The following is a 19344-nucleotide window of genomic DNA, read 5'->3' as shown; positions in this document are numbered from 1 at the left end:
CACCTTGGGTGTGACCACACTTACATAACTGCGATCTATGACGCTTTCCGCCACCTGCATGCTCCTAAGTGCATCCAATTGCTGCTCCAACCGAACCATGCGGTCTGTGAGGAGCTGCAGTTGGGTGCACTTTCTGCAGATGAAGCCATCCAGGACGCTGGAAGCCTCCCGGACCTGCCACATCTCACAGTCAGAGCACAGCACCCCTCTAACTGACATTGCGTCAATTAATTAAAATTAAAATTTGTCTTTTTTTTTAATAAATACTTTTTTTTTTTTTAAATTACAAAGTTACTGTCAACTATCTGTTTCCTAGCACTAGATTTCTAATAGAAATGCGATAGCTAACTATAATATCCTCCGATCTCTGGCTTAGATATCCTCTAAATTATAATTAAGTTATTATGTTTAATTAGTTCCCAAATAGTCAAAAAAATTTAGGTTAGAATCCCAACCAGCCACTCAGGTCACAGCTTTTCTGTCCCACCCGACACACACAATTTGAAAAAAGGTATAAAAGTAAAAATCACTTGCTTACCTTCTGAGATGTTCTCAGGTTCTCTCGCTGACAGAGACTGCTCCTCCACCTCCAATCCTTGGCCTGCACAATCTCCACGGGTCTACTCCTCCCATCTGCTCCATAAAATCTTTAAGCACTTTGGCTACAGCCGGCCTCCTTCCAGTCCTGGATCTCGACCTGTCCAGCCCTGGCTCCAGCACCGTATTAAAATCTTCCCCCATTACCAACTTTCCCACCTCTAGGTCCGGGATGCGTCCTAGCATGCGCCTCATAAAATTGACATCATCCCAGTTCGGGGCATATACGTTTACCAAGACCACCGCCTCCCCCTGTAATTTGCCACTCACCATCACGTATCTGCCCCCGCTATCCGCCACTATGGTCTTTGCCTCAAACATAACCCGCTTCCCCACTAGTATTGCCACCCCCCTGTTTTTCGCATCTAGCCCCGAATGAAACACCTGCCCCACCCATCCTTTGCGTAGTCTAACCTGGTCTATAAGTTTCAAGTGCGTCTCTTGTAACATAACCACGTCTGCCTTAAGTTTCTTAAGGTGTGCGAGTACTCGTGCCCTCTTTATCGGCCCGTTCAGCCCTCTCACATTCCACGTGATCAACCGGGTTGGGGGGCTTTTTACCCCACCCCCCTCGTCGATTAGCCACCCCCTTTTTCCAGCTCCTCACCCGGTTCCCACGCAGCTGTGTCCCCCCCAGGCGGCACCCCCCCCCCGCCCACCCCACCCCATTCCAGCTCCCCCCTTTCCCCAGCAGCAGCAACCTAGTAACTCCACCCCCCCACCCCCCCCGCTAGATCCACCACTAGCGTAGTTACACCCCCCATGTTGCTCCCAGAAGTCAGCAAACTCTGGCCGACCTCGGCTTCCCCCCGTGACCTCGGCTCGCACCGTGCGACGCCCCCTCCTTCCTGCTTCCCTATTCCCGCCATGATTATCATAGCGCGTGAACAAAGCCTGCGCTTCCCTTTTGGCCCCGCCCCCCATGGCCATCGCCTCATCTCCTCCACCTCCCTTCCTCCCTCCACCACCACCTGTGGAAGAGAGAAAAGTTACCACATCGCAGGATTAATAACATAAGACTCATCTTTCCCCCCCTTTTTCCCCCCTCTTCGCTCCCCATACTCGCCCCACCACTTTGTTTCAAGCGTTCTTTTTTAGTAACCCGCTTATTCCAGTTTTTCTTCCACAATAAAAGTCCACGCCTCATCCGCCGTCTCAAAGTAGTGGTGCCTCCCTTGATATGTGACCCACAGTCTTGCCGGTTGTAGCATTCCAAATTTTATCTTCTTTTTGTGAAGCACCGCCTTGGCCCGATTAAAGCTCGCCCTCCTTCTCGCCACCTCCGCACTCCAGTCTTGATATACGCGGATCACCGCGTTCTCCCACCTACTGCTCCGAGTTTTCTTTGCCCATCTAAGGACCATCTCTTTGTCCTTAAAACGGTGGAATATCACCATTATGGCTCTATGTATTTCTCCTGCTCTCGGTCCTCGCGCCATCACTCGGTATGCTCCCTCCACCTCCAGCGGACCCGCCGGGGCCTCCGCTCCCATTAACGAGTGCAGCATCGTGCTCACATATGCCCCGGCGTCTGCTCCTTCTACACCTTCAGGAAGACCAAGAATCCTTAAATTATTCCTCCTCGCGTTATTCTCCAGCACCTCCAATCTTTCCACACATCGTTTATGGTGTGCCTCGTGCATCTCCGTCTTCACCACCAGGCCCTGTATATCGTCCTCGTTCTCGGCAGCCTTTGCCTTCACGACCCGAAGCTCCCGCTCCTGGGTCTTTTGCTCATCCTTTATCCCTTCGATCGCCTGTAATATCGGGGCCAACAGCTCCTTCTTCATCTCCTTTTTAAGCTCTTCCACGCAGCGTTTCAAAAACTCTTGTTGTTCAGGGCCCCATATTAAACTGCCACCTTCCGACGCCATCTTGGTTTTTGCTTGCCTTCCTTGCCGCTGCTCTAAAGGATCCACCGCAATCCGGCCACTTTCCTCTCCTTTTTCCATCCGTATCCAGGGGGGATTCCCTTCTGGTTTACCGCACAGTGCTTTTAGCCGTTAAAATTGCCGTTGGGGCTCTTATTAAGAGCCCAAAAGTCCGTTCCACCGGGAGCTGCCGAAACATGTGACTTAGCTGGTCATCCCCGCACCCGGAAGTCGCTCAAATCTATTATTAGGAACATGGTAACAAGGCATTATAAAATCATATTACGATTGAACAGTCAATGTGGATTTATTGAAAGGAAAATTATGCAAATCTGTTGAAAGATTTTTAAAATTGAAACTAAGGTAGAGAAATGAATCTAGTGTATTTGGATTTTCAAAAGGCATTCTTGTGTCACACAAGACGTTACTGCACAAAATGAACATGGGTGTAGGGATAATTCTTTAGAATGGATGAATGATTGGTTAATGTACAGAGACAAAGGTTAAGCATGAATGTTTTTTTGGGGGGGTTGGCAAGCTGCAATAAGTCAGGTATCGCAAGAGGAGTGATTATTTATCTGTTATTTACAATCTATGTCAATGATTTAGATGAGCGGATTGAGTGAAATGTACATAAATTTGCTAATAATCCCCTGGGTGAGAAAGTAAGCTGTGAGCTGGATGCAAAGAGACTGCAGAGGATTTTGGATTGGTCATGCATATGGTGTAAGGGTAGTTCCTGTTGATTCTCTTATTTCCCCTTTGTTTTGCCGTGATCATTTTTGATCCATGGATGTGCAATGGGCGGCACGGTAGCCTATTGGTTAGTACTGTTGCTACACAGTGCCAGGGACCCGGGTTTAATTCCTGGCTTAGGTCACTATCCGTGCGGAGTCTGCATGTTCTCCTCGTGTCTGCGTGGGTTTCCTCTGTGTGCTCTGGTTTCCTCCCACAATCCTGAAAGACGTGTTTGTTAGGTGAATTGGACATTCTGAATCTCCATCTGTGTACCCGAACAGGCACTGTAGAATGGCGACTAGGAGGGGTTCACAGTAACTTTATTACAGTGTTAATGTAAGTCTACTTGTAGCACTGATAAAGATTATTTTGGGACTTGTGGGAGGAAACCGATGCAGATACGGGGAGAACATGCAGACTCCCCACAGACAGTGGCCCAAGCCAGGAATCGAACCCGGGTCCCTGGTACTGTGAAGCAACAGTACTAACCACTGTGTTACCGTGCCACAGCTATTAGGGATCATTTTGGGGAATGTTTAATTATTGCATCAGAAGTACCCAAAATATCTTTTATAAATGATGGGGAGGCATGGTGGTACGGTGGTTAGCGCTGTTACCTCAAAGCGCCAGGGATCCGGGTTCAATTCTGGCCTTGGGTGACTGTTTGGAGTTTGTACATTCTGAAGAAAAAATAGACAGGAGATGTTTTAAATGATGAGAGACTGAAAAATATTGGTATTCAAAACAACCTGGATATCCTTGTACAGGAATTACAGAAAGTTAACATCCAGATTTAGCAAGCAACTGGGCAAGTAGCTGGTGTGTTAGCTTTTATTACAAAGGGTTGGGGTATAAGAATAAAAATGTTTTACTGCAATTATATAGGACCTGTTGCATTAGAGGTAAGTGAAAATGGTGTGTCTTGAAGGTTGGCCGATGTGCGTCCTGAAGGTCGGCTGGTTGGCAAAAATGGATCCTGGGAAAAAAAGTTTGAAAAATAGTGCTCTGGACCTCCAAATAGTCAAAGGGTAATAGAAGAGCAAATGTGTGTGGTACTGGTAGTAACCCAGAGATTCCTACCTCGGAGGCCCTATGTTTTGATGTCTTACCTACCTTCCTTTACGTCCAAGATGTCATCCTTCTTCCTACATTTGCTATTGGCACAAATGTGAACCACAATCCCTGGCTGTTCATCCTCACCCTTAGGAATGCTCTGCAGCCACTCTGTGATACTCTTGATCCTGGTACCATGGAAATAATGTTCCATCCTGCAATCGTGGCTACATTCGTACAAACATATGAGCCCCTTACTGGTCTTATCCCACTGGCAATAACCCAGCTGTGGGTGGGTCTATCACCATGCAGCAAGCACGACTAGCAAAACCGTGCTGTCTGCTTGTGGTTTCCAGGGCGGGATAAGGGAATGTGGAGCATTGGGTGGAGGTTTAGGGAAAGGGCGGTCCTTGGTAAAGGGACTCAGTGCCTGGTCGAGGGACCTGGTGTTGGAAATGGGGGGGGTCCTGCTGAAAGTCAACACCCCTGCCTTTGTTGCCAAGCCCCTTACCCCCTCCCCGTGACACACATCTGTAAAATTCCTGCGCCTTGACTTACCTCTGGCCTGGGTTGCTCCTCAATTCTGGACCTCTGGTGGCTGTCGTTTTTGCAGCAGCCACCGCCTCACTGTAGATGCTGTGAGCAAAAGAGCAACCAGCATCTGAATGGCTGGCAGCCCCCGGGGGTGCAGGATTTCAGCCCTCAGTGTCCTTGGTCATGGCACGTCCTGCGGGTAGCTACTGAAGTGCCTGAGAATAGCAATCTGGCTATTTCTTCATACCAAGTGGCATCTGTGACATGTGCGCACATTTTTGATGTTCGAGCAGATTCTGGAACCATGTATTGGAAGCATGCAGAGTAGGCAGATGTTGACGTCAGTCAGTGTGTAGCACTGATTTGATGCCAGTGGTGCAATTTTAGATTGAATATTCAAGCTAATGTCCCCACTTAAACTCGTACAGCTGGCAGTGAGAGATCACCAACAAATTTCAATTTGATTTCTTCTGGCTGTTATTGAGTTATTTTGGTGGTTTCTATTGTTATTTAAAGCTGCTGAAGCTTAAGATAATGCCTTTGCACATGAAATTTTGGATCTGATTTCAAGGGTTCTACTCAGAACACTTGCTCCTTTTCATGGGCTTCGCACCTTCTATTCCCCCTTGGCCTGCAGCATGACTGGGAGAATGAATAGAGGGTAAGTGGAGGACAAATTGCCTGAAGAGGGATGAGGCAAGAATATCATTCACTGGATTGATTCCTGGCATGAGAAGGTTGTCCTCTGAGGAGTGATTTAGTAGACTGAACCTATACTCTTCCGTTTAGAAGAATGAAGGTAATCTCATTGAAATATATAAGATTTTGAGAGGGATTGATCGGATAGATGCTGAAAAGTTGTTGCCCTTGGTTGGTGAATTTAGTGCTACTTAGGGTAAGAGGCTAGACATTTCAAATGGAGGTGAGGAGATATTTCTTCACTAAGAGATTTTTGAGTCAAGTATTCTGTACCCCTGAGGGGTGTGGACACTCTTATTGAATACATGCAAGACTGAGAATGATAGGTATTTGGACTCCTAAGGAAATCAAGAGATTTGGGAATCGTGTGGGAAAGTGGATTTGAGGTCTCAGATCGTGATCTTATTGAATGTGGAGCAGGCTCAAGGGACTGTTTGTCCTAACTCTCTTATTTCTTGATACGTTCTATCTTTTTTGTAGAAAGTGGGTATAATTACATTTATTTAAGTTAATAAATAATTCTGGTCAATTTCACTTTATTTAATTCTGTTCATCTGGCAGAAGTTCAGCTGCAAATGTGAGCACAACACCTGTGGAGAAAGTTGTGACCGTTGCTGTCCAGGATTCCATCAGAAACCATGGGCAGCTGGAACATTTTATAGCAGAACGTTATGCGAACGTAAGTAAATAAACAAACAGATAATTCTGCAAATGGATCCATCATTTGGAAAAGGACTGCCAGATTCATTTAAACATAACAGTGGATGTGCGGTTTGTTGAGAACCACATAAGTACCAATGTTAGTTTAATGTTGATGAATTGTATCTTGTTAACAGTGTTGTTTATGCTGCATTTGAATAAACTGATGTGTCTACTGTACATGCTGCGCAAAAGTAAATTATCGAAAGGGTCATAAGCCACATACTAACAATTTATTTTTATGAAATGCCAGAATACTTGGGGGAAGAAACTTGTTTGACACAGACTTTTGTTGATTTCCCCCAGGGTGGGCGCTCTGTGACTTGTGCAGTTATTGGGCCATGCTGATGACTGCCTCCGGGGCATCAACTCGGGTCCATTCTCGAACAAATTTATTCCACACTTCTTTTTGAAGTGGTATTGTGCACAATATTCATCAAAAAAATGTAGGGAACGGTAAACCAAAATTAAACATCCCTCCCGGTGACATGACAATTGTTCTGTTGCGAAAATATACAAAATATGTGTTAGGGTAGAGGATGGGACGGTAAAAGAGGGAGAGTAGTGTAGAAGCTGGCCGATATTCTGTTATAATTATAGCATGTTTTATCTCTATTTTTGTTATAAATGAATAGTTGTTGTGTTTCACTTACAATTCTGATGCTTGGAAGTCATTGGAGCACAGTCAAGGACCAAAGATCTTTTAAAAAATGTGTTCATGGTCAGGCCAGCATTTATTGCCCATCCCATTTAAGAGTCAACCACATTGCTTCAGTCTGGAGTCACATGTAAGACAGACAGCTACCGATGACAGATTGCCTTACCTAAAGGACAGTAGTGAACCAGATGGGTTTTTATGACAATCGACAATGATTTTATGGACATCATTAGACTTTTAATCCCAGATTTTTATTAGATTCAAATTCCACCATCTGTCCTGGTGGGATTCAAACTCAGGGGCGTCATTCTCCGACCCCCCAGCGGGTCGGAGAATGGCCGTTGGCCGCCGTGAATCCTGCCCCCGCCGGTTGCCGAAGTCTCCAAGGGAGAAAGATCGGCGGGGCGTTAATGGCGCCGCAGACGTCGGAGAATGGCACGGGTGTGCACAAGGCTACCGATTTTGGGCCTGCCGATAGTCTCCCGTCCGGATGGGCCGAAGTCCCGTCGACGTGATGACCGGTCACGTCGACGTAAATCAAACCAGCGTGGAGGTGAGTGACGGCCTGGGGGGTTGGCCGCTGGGCAGGCGATGGCGTGGCCGCAGTCTGAATGTGTGGGGAGTGGTGTGTCTAGGGTTGTGTGTGTGTGCGGCGGGGGGGGGGGGGGGCGGATGGTTAGAGTGGGCTGGGCTCCGGGGGAGTGCCAGGAGGGGGGTCAGTGCCGGGGAGGAGGATGGGGGGGGGGTCCGTGCCAGGGAGGAGGATTGGGGGGTCCGTGCCGGGGAGAGGGATGGAGGTCCGTGCCGGGGAGGGGGATGGGGGGGGGGGTCCGTGCCGGGGAGGAGGATGGGGGGTCCGTGCCGGGGAGGGGGATGGGTCCGTGCCGGGGAGGAGGATGGGGGGTCCGTGCCGGGGAGGGGGATGGGGGGCCCGTGCCGGGGAGGGGGATGGGGGGGTCCGTGCCGGGGAGGGGGATGGGGTCCGTGCCGGGGAGGAGGATGGGGGGTCCGTGCCGGAGAGGGGGATGGGGGGCCCGTGCCGGGGAGGGGGATGGGGGGGTCTGTGCCGGGGAGGGGGATGGGGTCCGTGCCGGGGAGGAGGATGGGGGGTCCGTGCCGGGGAGGGAGATGGGGGTCCGTGCCGGGGAGGGGGATGCGAGGGCAAGTGAGTTGGTCCACCTGGCCAGGTGCCAGCCTCCAACAGTTGGACCCATGCGGTCCATGCCACCTGGCTGGGGGGAGGAGGGGATATGGGCAATGATGACATGTCGTCGTTCCCCCCCCGCCCCCACCAGGACGTCATGTTTTCCGATCATCCAGCGATGTTGGCCGCCGTGGCGGCAGCCGCTAATGTCTATGTTACCCTGGATGAGTAGGAGGAGCGTGCTAGAGAGGCGGCGCAGGCTGCCGCAGAGGGGCAGGCGGCAGCCGCCCAGGCTGGAGGGACACCTGACCGACAGGACGAGGAGGGGGAGGAGGACGTCGCGGCCCCACGGCAACGGAGGCACCCGAGGGCGCCCCGTGTGTACCGGCCCAGGCAGTCATACCAGGACCTCACAGACTGGGAATGCAGGAGGAGACTCCGGATGAGGCGGGAAACCGTGGCACACATCTGCCACCTGCTGGCACACCTGTCACCGCGTGGCACTGGCGGGGGACACCCTCTCCCCGTGTCCGTCAAGGTTACGGTGGCCCTGAACCTTTATGCAACGGGGTCATTCCAGGCACCGAGTGGGGACCTGTCCGGTATATCGCAGACATCGGTGCATCCGGGCAGTGACAGATGCCCTATATGCCATGGCGCACCGCTACATCCGCTTCCCTGTGGACCGGGCCAGCCAAGATGCCTGGGCCGTGGGCTTCTCTGCTGTGGCCGGGTTCCCCATGGTCCAGGGCGCGATTGATGGGATGCATGTCGCCGTGCGGCCACCTGCAGAGAACAGGGCCGTGTTCACCAATAGGAAGGGGACCTATTCGATGAACATACAGGTGGTCTGCGACCACCGCATGATGATCCTGCACGTCTGCGCCCGTTACCCAGGCAGTGTACACGACTCATACGTGTTGTCGCGGTCATCCATCCCCGGCATGTACGAGGGACGCCATCCCCGGCTGAGGGGCTGGTTGCTGGGCGACAGGGGCTACCCATTGCGATCGTGGCTGATGACGCCTATACAGAGGCCACGCAATGAGGCGGAGAACCGCTACAATGATGCCCATGTAGCGACAAGGGGAGTGATCGAGAGGTGCTTTGGCGTGCTGAAGATGCGTTTCAGGTGCCTGGACCTCTCTGGGGGCGCCCTCCAGTATCGGTCAGATAGGGTCGGCCGCATCATTGTGGTGTGCTGCGTCCTGCACAACATAGCCCAGCAGAGGGGCGATGTACCGCAGGCAGAGGAGGGCGGAGTGGAGAAGCAGCAGGAAGAGGCGCAGTCCTCCCCAGATGAGGGGGATGGGGGCAATGGTCAGGGCAGACGGGCTAGACACAGGCGGGTGGCTGTCCACCGTTACCGGCTGGGCCAGCGGGCACGGGACAGGCTGATAGCCGCTCGCTTCACTGACTAGATGGGCGTGGGAATCGGGTAGTATGGCCACAGACCGCACACCATGGCAACAGCCGACCACCCACACCCCACACCCATCCACCCACCCAGCACCCTCACCCCCCGTCCCCAACCCCACCCACCCCACCCGCATGCACACCACCCCCCCCCCATTGCCGATCCACCTGCGGCACAATGGCCGGGCTCACACAGTTGCGGGTGGACGCGTGTCTATTGCAGGCCATGGAGGATGATGACAACCCGCCCTGCGATGAGCTCCTGGCTCCACATCGTTGGACTATGTCTGACCCATGGCCACAGTATCCATCCACCATCCACCATCCACCTGGACCATCCCTGCATGCGGCTGTGACACTGCAGCGCACGGTCCCGTCCTCTGCCTGGGGGGATGTTGATGGCGGCCCAGGGGGAAGGGGGCAGACTCACCTGGGGCTGAGGTAAGACCACCCCTCACACACACACTTGCGCTCAACGTATATGACATCCCCGCACGCTTTGGACAGAGCACAAAGGCAGCTTCTGTAGGTGTAACATTGACTTTAATAACCAAAGGAGTTCATGCACATGCCCTAGCCCCTAAAACTCATCTGTGCCCTGCACCCGTGCCAATTTACTCAGTGTCTAATTGTTTGGCCTTACGGGCCCTTTGACTACGTCTACGTGGTTCCCCAGACGGTACAGCAGAACTAGAGGTGGACTCCTGTGATCCCTGCCCTCTGACACGGGATCCCTTTGGCGGCCGTTTCCTGGGGCGTCCTGGCCTAGATGGGCCAGGCTGCGGCCCGGGCGACTGGGATGGCGAGCTGCCAGCCTGTCCTGCCCGATGCCCACCCGATGCACCTGGGACGGAAGGGGGGGGGGAGTCCGAGGTGTCGCGGTGTTCCGGGACCTCCCCTACAGGGGATCCCGGGACGGACCACACCACCTCCTCCTCCCTCGGGGTGCCCGATGGCCCCCAGGCCTCTACATGGGTGGGGGATGCGAACGGACTGGCCATCCGACGCCCCCCCCAACATCTGGCGCTGCCAGTCCTGGAGGCCCGTGCTGGTATCGACAGGGGTCTGCAGGTTTGCAGCCGTGGAGCCCAGGGGATTGGCAAACCCTGTCTGTGACTGTGCGACGCCGGCTCGCACTTGGCCAATGGCGCCGCTGGCCTGCTGAGACTGGGCCATGGACTGCAGAGACTGGGCTATGGCCTGCTGAGACTGGGCCATGGCCTGCAGAGACTGGGCCATGGCGTTGGGCGCCTCTGCCATCTGGCGCTGGCACTGGCTCATGGCCTCCTGTGAGAGGGCATCCATGTCCTGGGCCACAGACGCCGCCTGCACGGAAAGCCCCAGGCCTCGCAAACCGTTCCCCATGTCTGACACCGTCGCACCCATTGCCTCCACCCCGGACGCCACCCGTGCGGTATCGGCCTGGGTGGCATGTATGACCGGCACCACTCCCAGCTCCTGGACGCGGGTGGACTCCTCCACCTGCGACTGCAGCCGCCGCAAGCCGGCTGTCACCCTCTTCGCTCATCTCCGGGTCGATGGTTGCATCGGATCTATGTGTGGGTGTGGTAACTCCAGGAACCCGGGATCCATCTGGGCGGCAGATGTTCGCTTGGGCTGGGCTGCCCTCCGACCGCCCGGCCCCTCTGCTGCTCCTACCTCCACCTGCTGTACCGGGACGGCTGTGTTGTGCGCACCAGTGAGTGTACCGGACGCCTCATCACTAAAGTGCCCAACCGAGGTGAGTGTTTCTGCGATGGTGGAGGGTGTTGGTGACAGCAGTGGCGTTGTGTCGTGCTCTTCGTCCCACTCTGAGTCCATGGCACTTTGGGGTGGCGGTTCGTCTCCACCCATCCAATCTGTGTCACTGTCTGGTATTTCGTCTTCCTGGTTAGTGCTGTCCCGGGTAGGGGTGTCCCGGGTAGGGGTGTCCTGGGTAGGGGTGTCCTGGGTAGTGGTGTCCTGGCTCGGCTGTGACGGGGGCCTGTGGCTGCCCCTCTCGTCGCTGGGTGGCACACGCCTGCGTCGTCGCACCCGCACGTAACGGGGGCGTCGTCTCCCTGTTGCTCCAGGTCTCTCCGTCTCCCGTGGTCTCAAAGGGACATCCTGCGGGCGTCGCATGCCGGAGGGTCCGGGTCTCTCCGTCTCCCGTGGTGTGCGAGGGGCATCCTGCGGGCGTCGCATGCCGGAGGGTCCGGGTCTCTCCGTCTCCCGTGGTGTGCGAGGGGCATCCTGCGGGCATCGCATGCCGGAGGGTCCAGGTCTCTCCATCTCCCGTGGCCTCCGAGGGGCATCCTGCGGGCGGTCTGCGTCTGCGGGGATGGATGCCTCGACGTTTGCTCCTGCGATACACAATGAAGCATGCATGGTTAGACACGCAGGCAGTGATCAGGTGATATGGGGGAGGGGGATATAGGGGAGGGGGGATATGGGGACGGGCTGTCGGTGGCTCACTTGCTAGTACGCCCCCGACCTCTGCATCAGCAACCTCCCGGTCCTCAGGTCCGCCAGCCAGTTCCAGGGCCCTTTCCTCGTGTTCGGTCAGTGGCCTCTCATCAGCGGGGCCTCCTCCAGTCCTCACATGCTCCCTGGTGTTGTGTGCGCGTTTCTCCTGTGGCGGGGGGCGGGGGGGGGGGGGGGGGGGGGTGGCAGGGGTAAACGGCAACAGTGTTAGACAGGTATATGAATGCACGCCATCGGTTGCGCGTGTATTGCAGAGGTTAAGGTTAGGGCTGGATTCATTTGGGGATATGGGGGAGGGGGGATATGGGGGAGGGGGGATATGAGGGAGGGGGGGATGGGGGATACGGATATCGGGCAGTGGAGGGGGAGGCTCACCCTGCCTGCTCTGACGAGGTTGTTCACCTTCTTGTGGCACTGGGTGCCTGTCCATGGTGTCAGGGCCGCAGCGGTGACGGCCTCTGCCACCTCCCTCCACAGACGCCGGCTGTGGCGTGGGACAACTCTGCGGCCGTGCCCGGGATACAGGGCCTCCTTCCTCTGCTCCACTGCGTCCAGGCGCGCCTCCACATCCCGTGACTGGAACCTCGGGGCTGAGCGGCGGCCGGCCATCCGGTCGGGTGTTCCGGTCGGGTGGGGGGGAGCAGCACGTCGTTATGAGCCGTCACGCCGTGCGGCGTGTATGACGCTGCACGGCGTGAACCACGTGAGCAAGCGCAGATCCTGTCACGTAGCTGCTAGCCCATTTCGGGCCAGAGACTTCGCGACGATTTTTGCCACGTGATGCAAGTCGGATTTGCGCCGTTCTTTGTGCCGATCGGCGGACTTTGCGCCGATAACGGAGAATTTCGCCCCAGGTCTCCAAAGCATAAACCTATGTCTCTGGATTATTAGTCCAGTGACAATACTGCAACTACATCTCAGAAACGACGTACAAATTAATGGTTAATTCACTCGTTTTGGAACTCTGGGGCCTGTGGGACTGGAATTGATCACACACTAGCCCACGGTGTCGTACAAAAAGAGGGAAGTTTAAATTAGAGCAGGTAAATGCAATGTCACAAAGTACAGAAATAGAGATAAAGAAAGGGAAAGAAAGATTGGCTAGAGAGAGACTGACAGAAAGAAAAACAATTTTTTGTTAAGTAGAGAAAGCAAAATTGGTATTTTAAAATCTCTAATAACAAATAAAACTTGAAGGTATGAGGCTCCACATTTTAGTGGTTAAACATTGAAATGCCGTTTCACAAAGCTTAGCGCAGCAGTTCAGCATAAATTCTTGGATATTAACTGCTTACCTGCCTGTCACGCTAGTTTATACATAGTGAGTGCCGTTAGCCCACACTGTTATTTTGGCAGCAACATTTGGGCCATCAACAGTTGTGCTAATACCGTTCCCAGCACTTGGTTTAACTTCTGGTGGTCTCCAAAGAAAATGGCCTGCTTTGCTCCTTGGGAAAAGCATGTGCATGCAGAGTTCAAAATTAACAGGAATATAAATAATATTAATGGCATCACATATCTTCTACATAATAAAGATCTTGCACCTGGTGCATACTTTTGCTTTTGCGCTTATTTTCTGTTACTTGCATTAATTACCTACCATCATTATCTTCCTGTCACACTTTGCTATTACACTTTATGCTTCAATATTTTCCGCATTGTATTGATTCACTCAAAAGTAAGAATCAGCAAATAGAATGAAAAAGGTAGGGCTGGCTTGAATCAAAAATAAGGAAAGCAAGTACAAAATCACTATTGAGAAATTACTAAGGATTTATGAAAGTAATCAATCACAAGTGATCACTCAGGAGAATGTAATAAGTAAGAATTCTAAAGAAAAGATAAATTAATCATTTAAAATGCTGTGAAAATTTTCTTTTCCCCACAAATAATATCCAAAATAAGGTTCTGAATGGATCCAAGGCAGGTAGATGCAGTTAAGGGACAGATCAGCCTTGATCCCGAAAAGAGACATCCAAATACAGGGGGCAGCGCAGGGAGAAACCGTGAGGCTGATTTAAGGTGAGCACTTAGGCCTAGAAAGGGGAGAATTCAGAAGTGATCTTTCAGAAATAGATTAAAAATAGTTAAGTAATGTAAACTGTAAATCCAGAATACGACTATAAATTAAATTTTGAGGGTAGGGTTAAAGGGAGATGGTCTCAAACGCATCAAAGACAAGATTACAGCTGCTATCGGGAACTTTTTTTCTATATAACGGGTGATGAAAACATGGAATGGAATTCTAGATTGAGTGGAGGAGTGAAAATTCAAGAATCATGGGCGACATTCTCCTATCCGCCCCGCCACATTTCTGCCCTGACCCGCCGGCGGGAGTCTCCGTAACACCGGCCGGTCAATGGGGTTTCCCATTGTGGGGCAGCCCCACGCCGTCGGGAAACCCCCGGGCGCCGGCAAAACGGAGACACCCGCCGGCGGAGAATGACGCCCCAGTTCAGAAACATATCATATTTTGGCTTTTAAGTTTCCCCAGATGGATGAATTAAGATGGCTCAAAAGGTCTTTTCTTTCAGTAACTGCATTTAATTCAGCCTGTCGTAGTGGGAAATATGGTGGCCAGGCCCTTTTAATTGTGGGAGAGGCCCTTCATTGCTCTCTCTGCAACAGCAAAACCTCTCCCAATTAAGATGGAGGGCACAACCAAAACGGGAAGGTCTCACCCTCCACGTTCTGGGAGGCACTGAAGGCCGTGGTTAGAGGAGAGATCATAGCCTACAAGGCAAGCAGAGATAGGGAAGAGAGGGTGGCCAGGCATCAACTGGTGGAGTCCATCCTGGAAGTCGACAGAAAATACTCCGAGGCCCCGACTGTAGGGCTGCTGGCGGAGAGAAAAAAGCTGCAAATGGACTTTAACCTGATATCCACGAGGAAAGCAGTGTACCAACTCCACCAGACACGGGGGACCTTCTACGAACACGGAGACAAGGCTGGCCGCCTATTGGCTCACCAGCTGAGAAAGCAGGCAGACACGAGGGAAATAGCGCAGGTAAAGGATAGTAGAGGCAGACTGGTAACAGAGCCAAAGGAGGTCAATCGGGCATTTGAGACCTTCTACTGGGGACTACGCATCCGGGCCCCCCAATGGGGCCGCGGGGATGAAACAATTCCTAGACAGACTGGAACTACCAGTTGTGGGGGAAGACAGACGGGGGGGGGAACTGGAAGCACCAACAGACCTGGGAGAAATCTTGGAGAGCATCAGCTCCATGCAGGCAGGGAAGGCACCGGGACCCAACGGGATCCCGGCAGACTTCTACAAAAGATTCGCACCAGTCCTGCCCCACACTTTAGGGACATATTCGCGGACTCACTGGCAAGGGGCACCCTGCCCCAACACTAGTGCAGGCCACAATTTTACTGATACCCAAAAACGATAAAGACCTGACGGAATGCGGATCATACAGACCCATTTCACTGCTGAACGTGGATGCAAAAATACTCGCAAAGGTCCTGGCCAAAAGGCTGGAGGGCTGTGTACCAGAGGTGGTCGCAGAGGACCAAACCGGCTTTGTCAAGGGTAGGCAGCTCACAGCGAACATCAGGCGGCTGCTGAACGTAATAATGACCCCCTCCAGGGAGAGAACACCAGAGGTGATCATCTCCCTGGACGCAGAAAAGGCCTTCGACAGAGTCGAATGGAAATACCTCCTCGAAATACTGGAACGGTTTGGACTAGGAGCGGGGTTCACCGCCTGGGTGAGGCTCCTGTACAACACTCCCAAAGCGAGTGTCCAAACTAACACCACCAGCTCTAAATACTTCCAGCTGCAAAGAGGAACAAGACAGGGCTGCCCCCTATCCCCACTCTTGTTCGCGCTAGCGATCGAACCCCTGGCGATAGCCCTGCGGGACGCGAAAAGCTGGAAGGGAATCCGGAGAGGAGACAGAGAGCACAGAGTCTCACTCTATGTAGATGACCTGCTCCTCTATGTCTCAAAGCCACAGGAGGAACTGAAGGCAATACTACAAATACTGAAAGAGTTTGGAACCTTCTCGGGCTACAAACTTAACCTGGGCAAAAGCGAGGCATTCCCAGTGAACCCAAAGAGGGGAGGGACAGAGCTGGAGTGGCTCCCGTTCAAAACAGCGCAGAACAGATTCCACTACCTGGGGATCCAGATAGCCAGAGACTGGACACATATCCACAAGTGGAACCTGACCAGCCTGGTGGAGGAAGTAAGAAGAGACCTTCAAAGGTGGGGCTCATTCCCACTCTCCCTGGCGGGGGGAGTGCAGACGATCAAGATGAACGTACTGCCAAGCTTCCTCTCCTGTTTCGATCCATTCCGATCTTCATCCCCAAGGCCTTTTTCCAAAACATAGACAGTCTAATCATGGCGTTTGTGTGTGGGGGGGGTAAGAACCTGACAATTCCCAAACAGACACTGCAAAGAAGGAAAATCAAAGGGAGTTTGGCCTTACTAAATCTACAATACTACCACTGGGCAGCAATGACAGAAAGAGTGAGGTGATGGGTACAAGAACCCGACACAGATTGGGTACAAATGGAGGAGGCATCCTGTAAAGGAATGACCCTCCGGGCCCTGGCCACAGCAACACTCCCATCCTCCTCAACCAGATACACAACGAGCCCAGTGGTAGCGGCCACGCTGAGAGCATGGACCCAGTTGAGACAACACTTCGGGATAGCCAAAATGTCCCCTATGGCTCCCATATGCGGCAATCACAGATTCCCCCCCAGCCATGCTGGACACCACCTTCAAAAGATGGAGGCAGGACGGGGGCTCATTGACGGTCGGGGACTTCTACGTAGGGCACAGACTGGCGACACTGGACGAACTGACGAGGAAGTGGAGGCTAGCAAAAGGACAGGAAATGAGACACCTCCAAATAAAATACTTCCTCCGCAAAGAGACGGTAGGGTACCCCGGGATCCCAGAAACCATACTACTAGAGGACCTGATAGGCACAAGCAACGAGAAGGAGGAGCTATGTGGGAAAATATACGGACAGCTACTGGACAGAGCCCGGACTCCACTGGACGAGACCAGACCTAAATGGGAGGACGAACTGGGGACAGAGGTAGTTTGGGGACTCTGGAGCGAAGCAGTGAGCAGGGATAGCTCCACCTCCTCCTGCGCAAGGCTAAGCCTAATGCAGCTCAAAGTGGTGCACCGAGAGCACCTGACCAGAACCCGAATGAGCAGGTTCTTCCCGGAGGTGAAGGACAAATGTGAGCGGTGCCAGAGGGGCCCGGCCAACCACACCCACATGTTTTGGGCTTGTCCCAAGCTTGTTGGGTTCTGGACAGCCTTCTCCGAGGCAATGTCTAGGATTGTGGGCGTGAGGGTGAATGCATGCCCAATCGTGGCAATCTTTGGGGTATCGGAGCAGCCAGAGTTATACATGGAGAAGGGGGCCATCGCTCTCGCTTTCGCTTCCCTAATTGCACGCCGGAGAATCCTGCTCGGCTGGCGATCAGCAGCACCACCCACAGCTGCAGACTGGCTCGCTGACCTCTCGGAATTTCTCCACCTGGAGAAGATTAAGTACGTCACCCGAGGGTCAGAGGAAGGCTTCCTGGATACTTGGGGGCAGTTTGTCGGGCTGTTCCAAAACCTGTTTGAGGCCAGCAACGAGGGGGGAGGGGGGCAGAAGGAAGGTGGGGAAGCCACGAGAGATGAGGAGGGGGGGGGCTACTCCCCCCTTGTTTATTTATTTATTTTCTCTCCATTCTGTCCGGAAAATAAACGAAAAGCACAGCCGAAGCCTGGGGGGGGGGGGGAGAGGAGCAACGGGGAAGGGGGAAGAACCATAGACCGATCCAGAGGGCAACAAAATGCACATAGGGTCAGTTAAACGAAGGACAAACTAAACCTCTCTGTATAATAAAGGAAATTAGCGCCGGCGAGAAAAATGTGATGTGTGTATATACAACTGCTTATAAATATGGGAAATGCCAAAAAAGATTTATTAAAAAAAAGAAAAGAAAAAAAGGATGGAGGGCGGAAAGGGCTGACACAGGAAACCCGGCCATCAGCATAAGAACTAGGAGCAGGAGTAGGCCATCTGGCCCCTCAAGCCTGCTGCACCATTCAATGAGATCATGGCTGATCTTTTGTGGACTCAGCTCCACTTTCCGGCCCGAACACCATAACCCTTAATCCCTTTATTCTTCAAAAAATATCTATCTATCTTAAAAACATTTAATGAAGGAGCCTCTACTGCTTCACTGGGCAAGGAATTCCATAGATTCACAACCCTTTGGGTGAAGAGGTTTCTCCTAAACTCAGTCCTAAATCTACTTCCCCTTATTTTGAGGCTATGCCCCCTAGTTCTGCTTTCACCCGCCAGTGGAAACAACCTGCCCGCATCTATCCCATCTATTCCCTTCATAATTTTATATGTTTCTATAAGATCCCCCCTCATCCTTCTAAATTCCAACGAGTACAGTCCCAGTCTACTCAACCTCTCCTCATAATGCAACCCCTTCAGCTCTGGGATTAACCTAGTGAATCTCCTCTGCACACCCTCCAGTGCCAGTACGTCCTTTCTCAAGTAAGGAGACCAAAACTGAACACAATACTCCAGGTGTGGCCTCACTAACACCTTATACAATTGCAGCATAACCTCCCTAGTCTTAAACTCCATCCCTCTAGCAATGAAGGACAAAATTCCATTTGCCTTCTTAATCACCTGTTGCACCTGTAAACCAACTTTTTGCGATTCATGCACTAGCACACCCAGGTCTCTCTGCACAGCAGCATGTTTTAATATTTTATCATTTAAATAATAATCCCTTTTGCTGTTATTCCTACCAAAATGGATAACCTCACATTTGTCAACATTGTATTCCATCTGCCAGATCCTAGCCCATTCACTTAGCCTATCCAAATCCCTCTGCAGACTTCCAGTATCCTCTGCACTTTTTGCTTTACCACTTATCTTAGTGTTGTCTGCAAACCTGGACACATTACCCTCGGTCCCCAACTCCAAATCATCTATGTAAATTGTGAACAGTTGTGGGCCCAACACTGATCCCTGAGGGACGCCGCTGGCTACTGATCTGGCTACTCAACCAGAGAAACACCAGAGAAACAGCAGCAGGAGGTCAATTAATAAGCCAATAGACATTAACTTTCTCTGAGCTACTTAACAATTAATGAATCAAATGGAGGCAGCACGGTTTTCTTGTGCCCGTGGAAGGCTACCCAGGAAATCCTGCCTGTGACCGATCGACGGATCTGACATTGAGCATGGGTTGGCAGCCGAAAGCCACCCTCTGCCCTTGCCTCTGAAACCCCTGCAATTCTTCTCCCACGACTCCCATCCTGTGATCACCATCTGCTCTTCACTTACCTTTGATTTGTGAGCCCACAATGTTCCTGGATCTCTGGTGGGTGCACTGTCGCCAGCTGCCGTCATTTTTCTCAAGGTGGACTGGGAAGGAACACCCAAAACTGATGCCACTATTCTGCACATCCTAGTGA

At 52.4% G+C, this 19344-nt stretch overlaps 1 protein-coding gene across 6 annotated transcripts in view; it reads left to right on the top strand.

Annotated features, from left to right (window-relative positions):
• Positions 1-19344, top strand: part of lama2 (laminin, alpha 2) — a 747099-nt gene that overhangs the window by 294821 nt on the left and 432934 nt on the right. For all 6 annotated transcript variants that reach the window (XM_072499223.1, XM_072499224.1, XM_072499222.1 and 3 more), the window contains exon 7: positions 6054-6171. In XM_072499223.1, the coding sequence (XP_072355324.1) occupies positions 6054-6171 (118 nt within the window). The remainder of the gene's footprint in view (positions 1-6053; positions 6172-19344) is intronic.

Source organism: Scyliorhinus torazame, chromosome 4 (genome assembly GCF_047496885.1).
Source record: "Scyliorhinus torazame isolate Kashiwa2021f chromosome 4, sScyTor2.1, whole genome shotgun sequence".
Taxonomy (NCBI): domain Eukaryota; kingdom Metazoa; phylum Chordata; class Chondrichthyes; order Carcharhiniformes; family Scyliorhinidae; genus Scyliorhinus; species Scyliorhinus torazame.
Note: the sequence above shows the minus strand (reverse complement) of the source record. Positions and strands in the feature narration are given on the sequence as shown.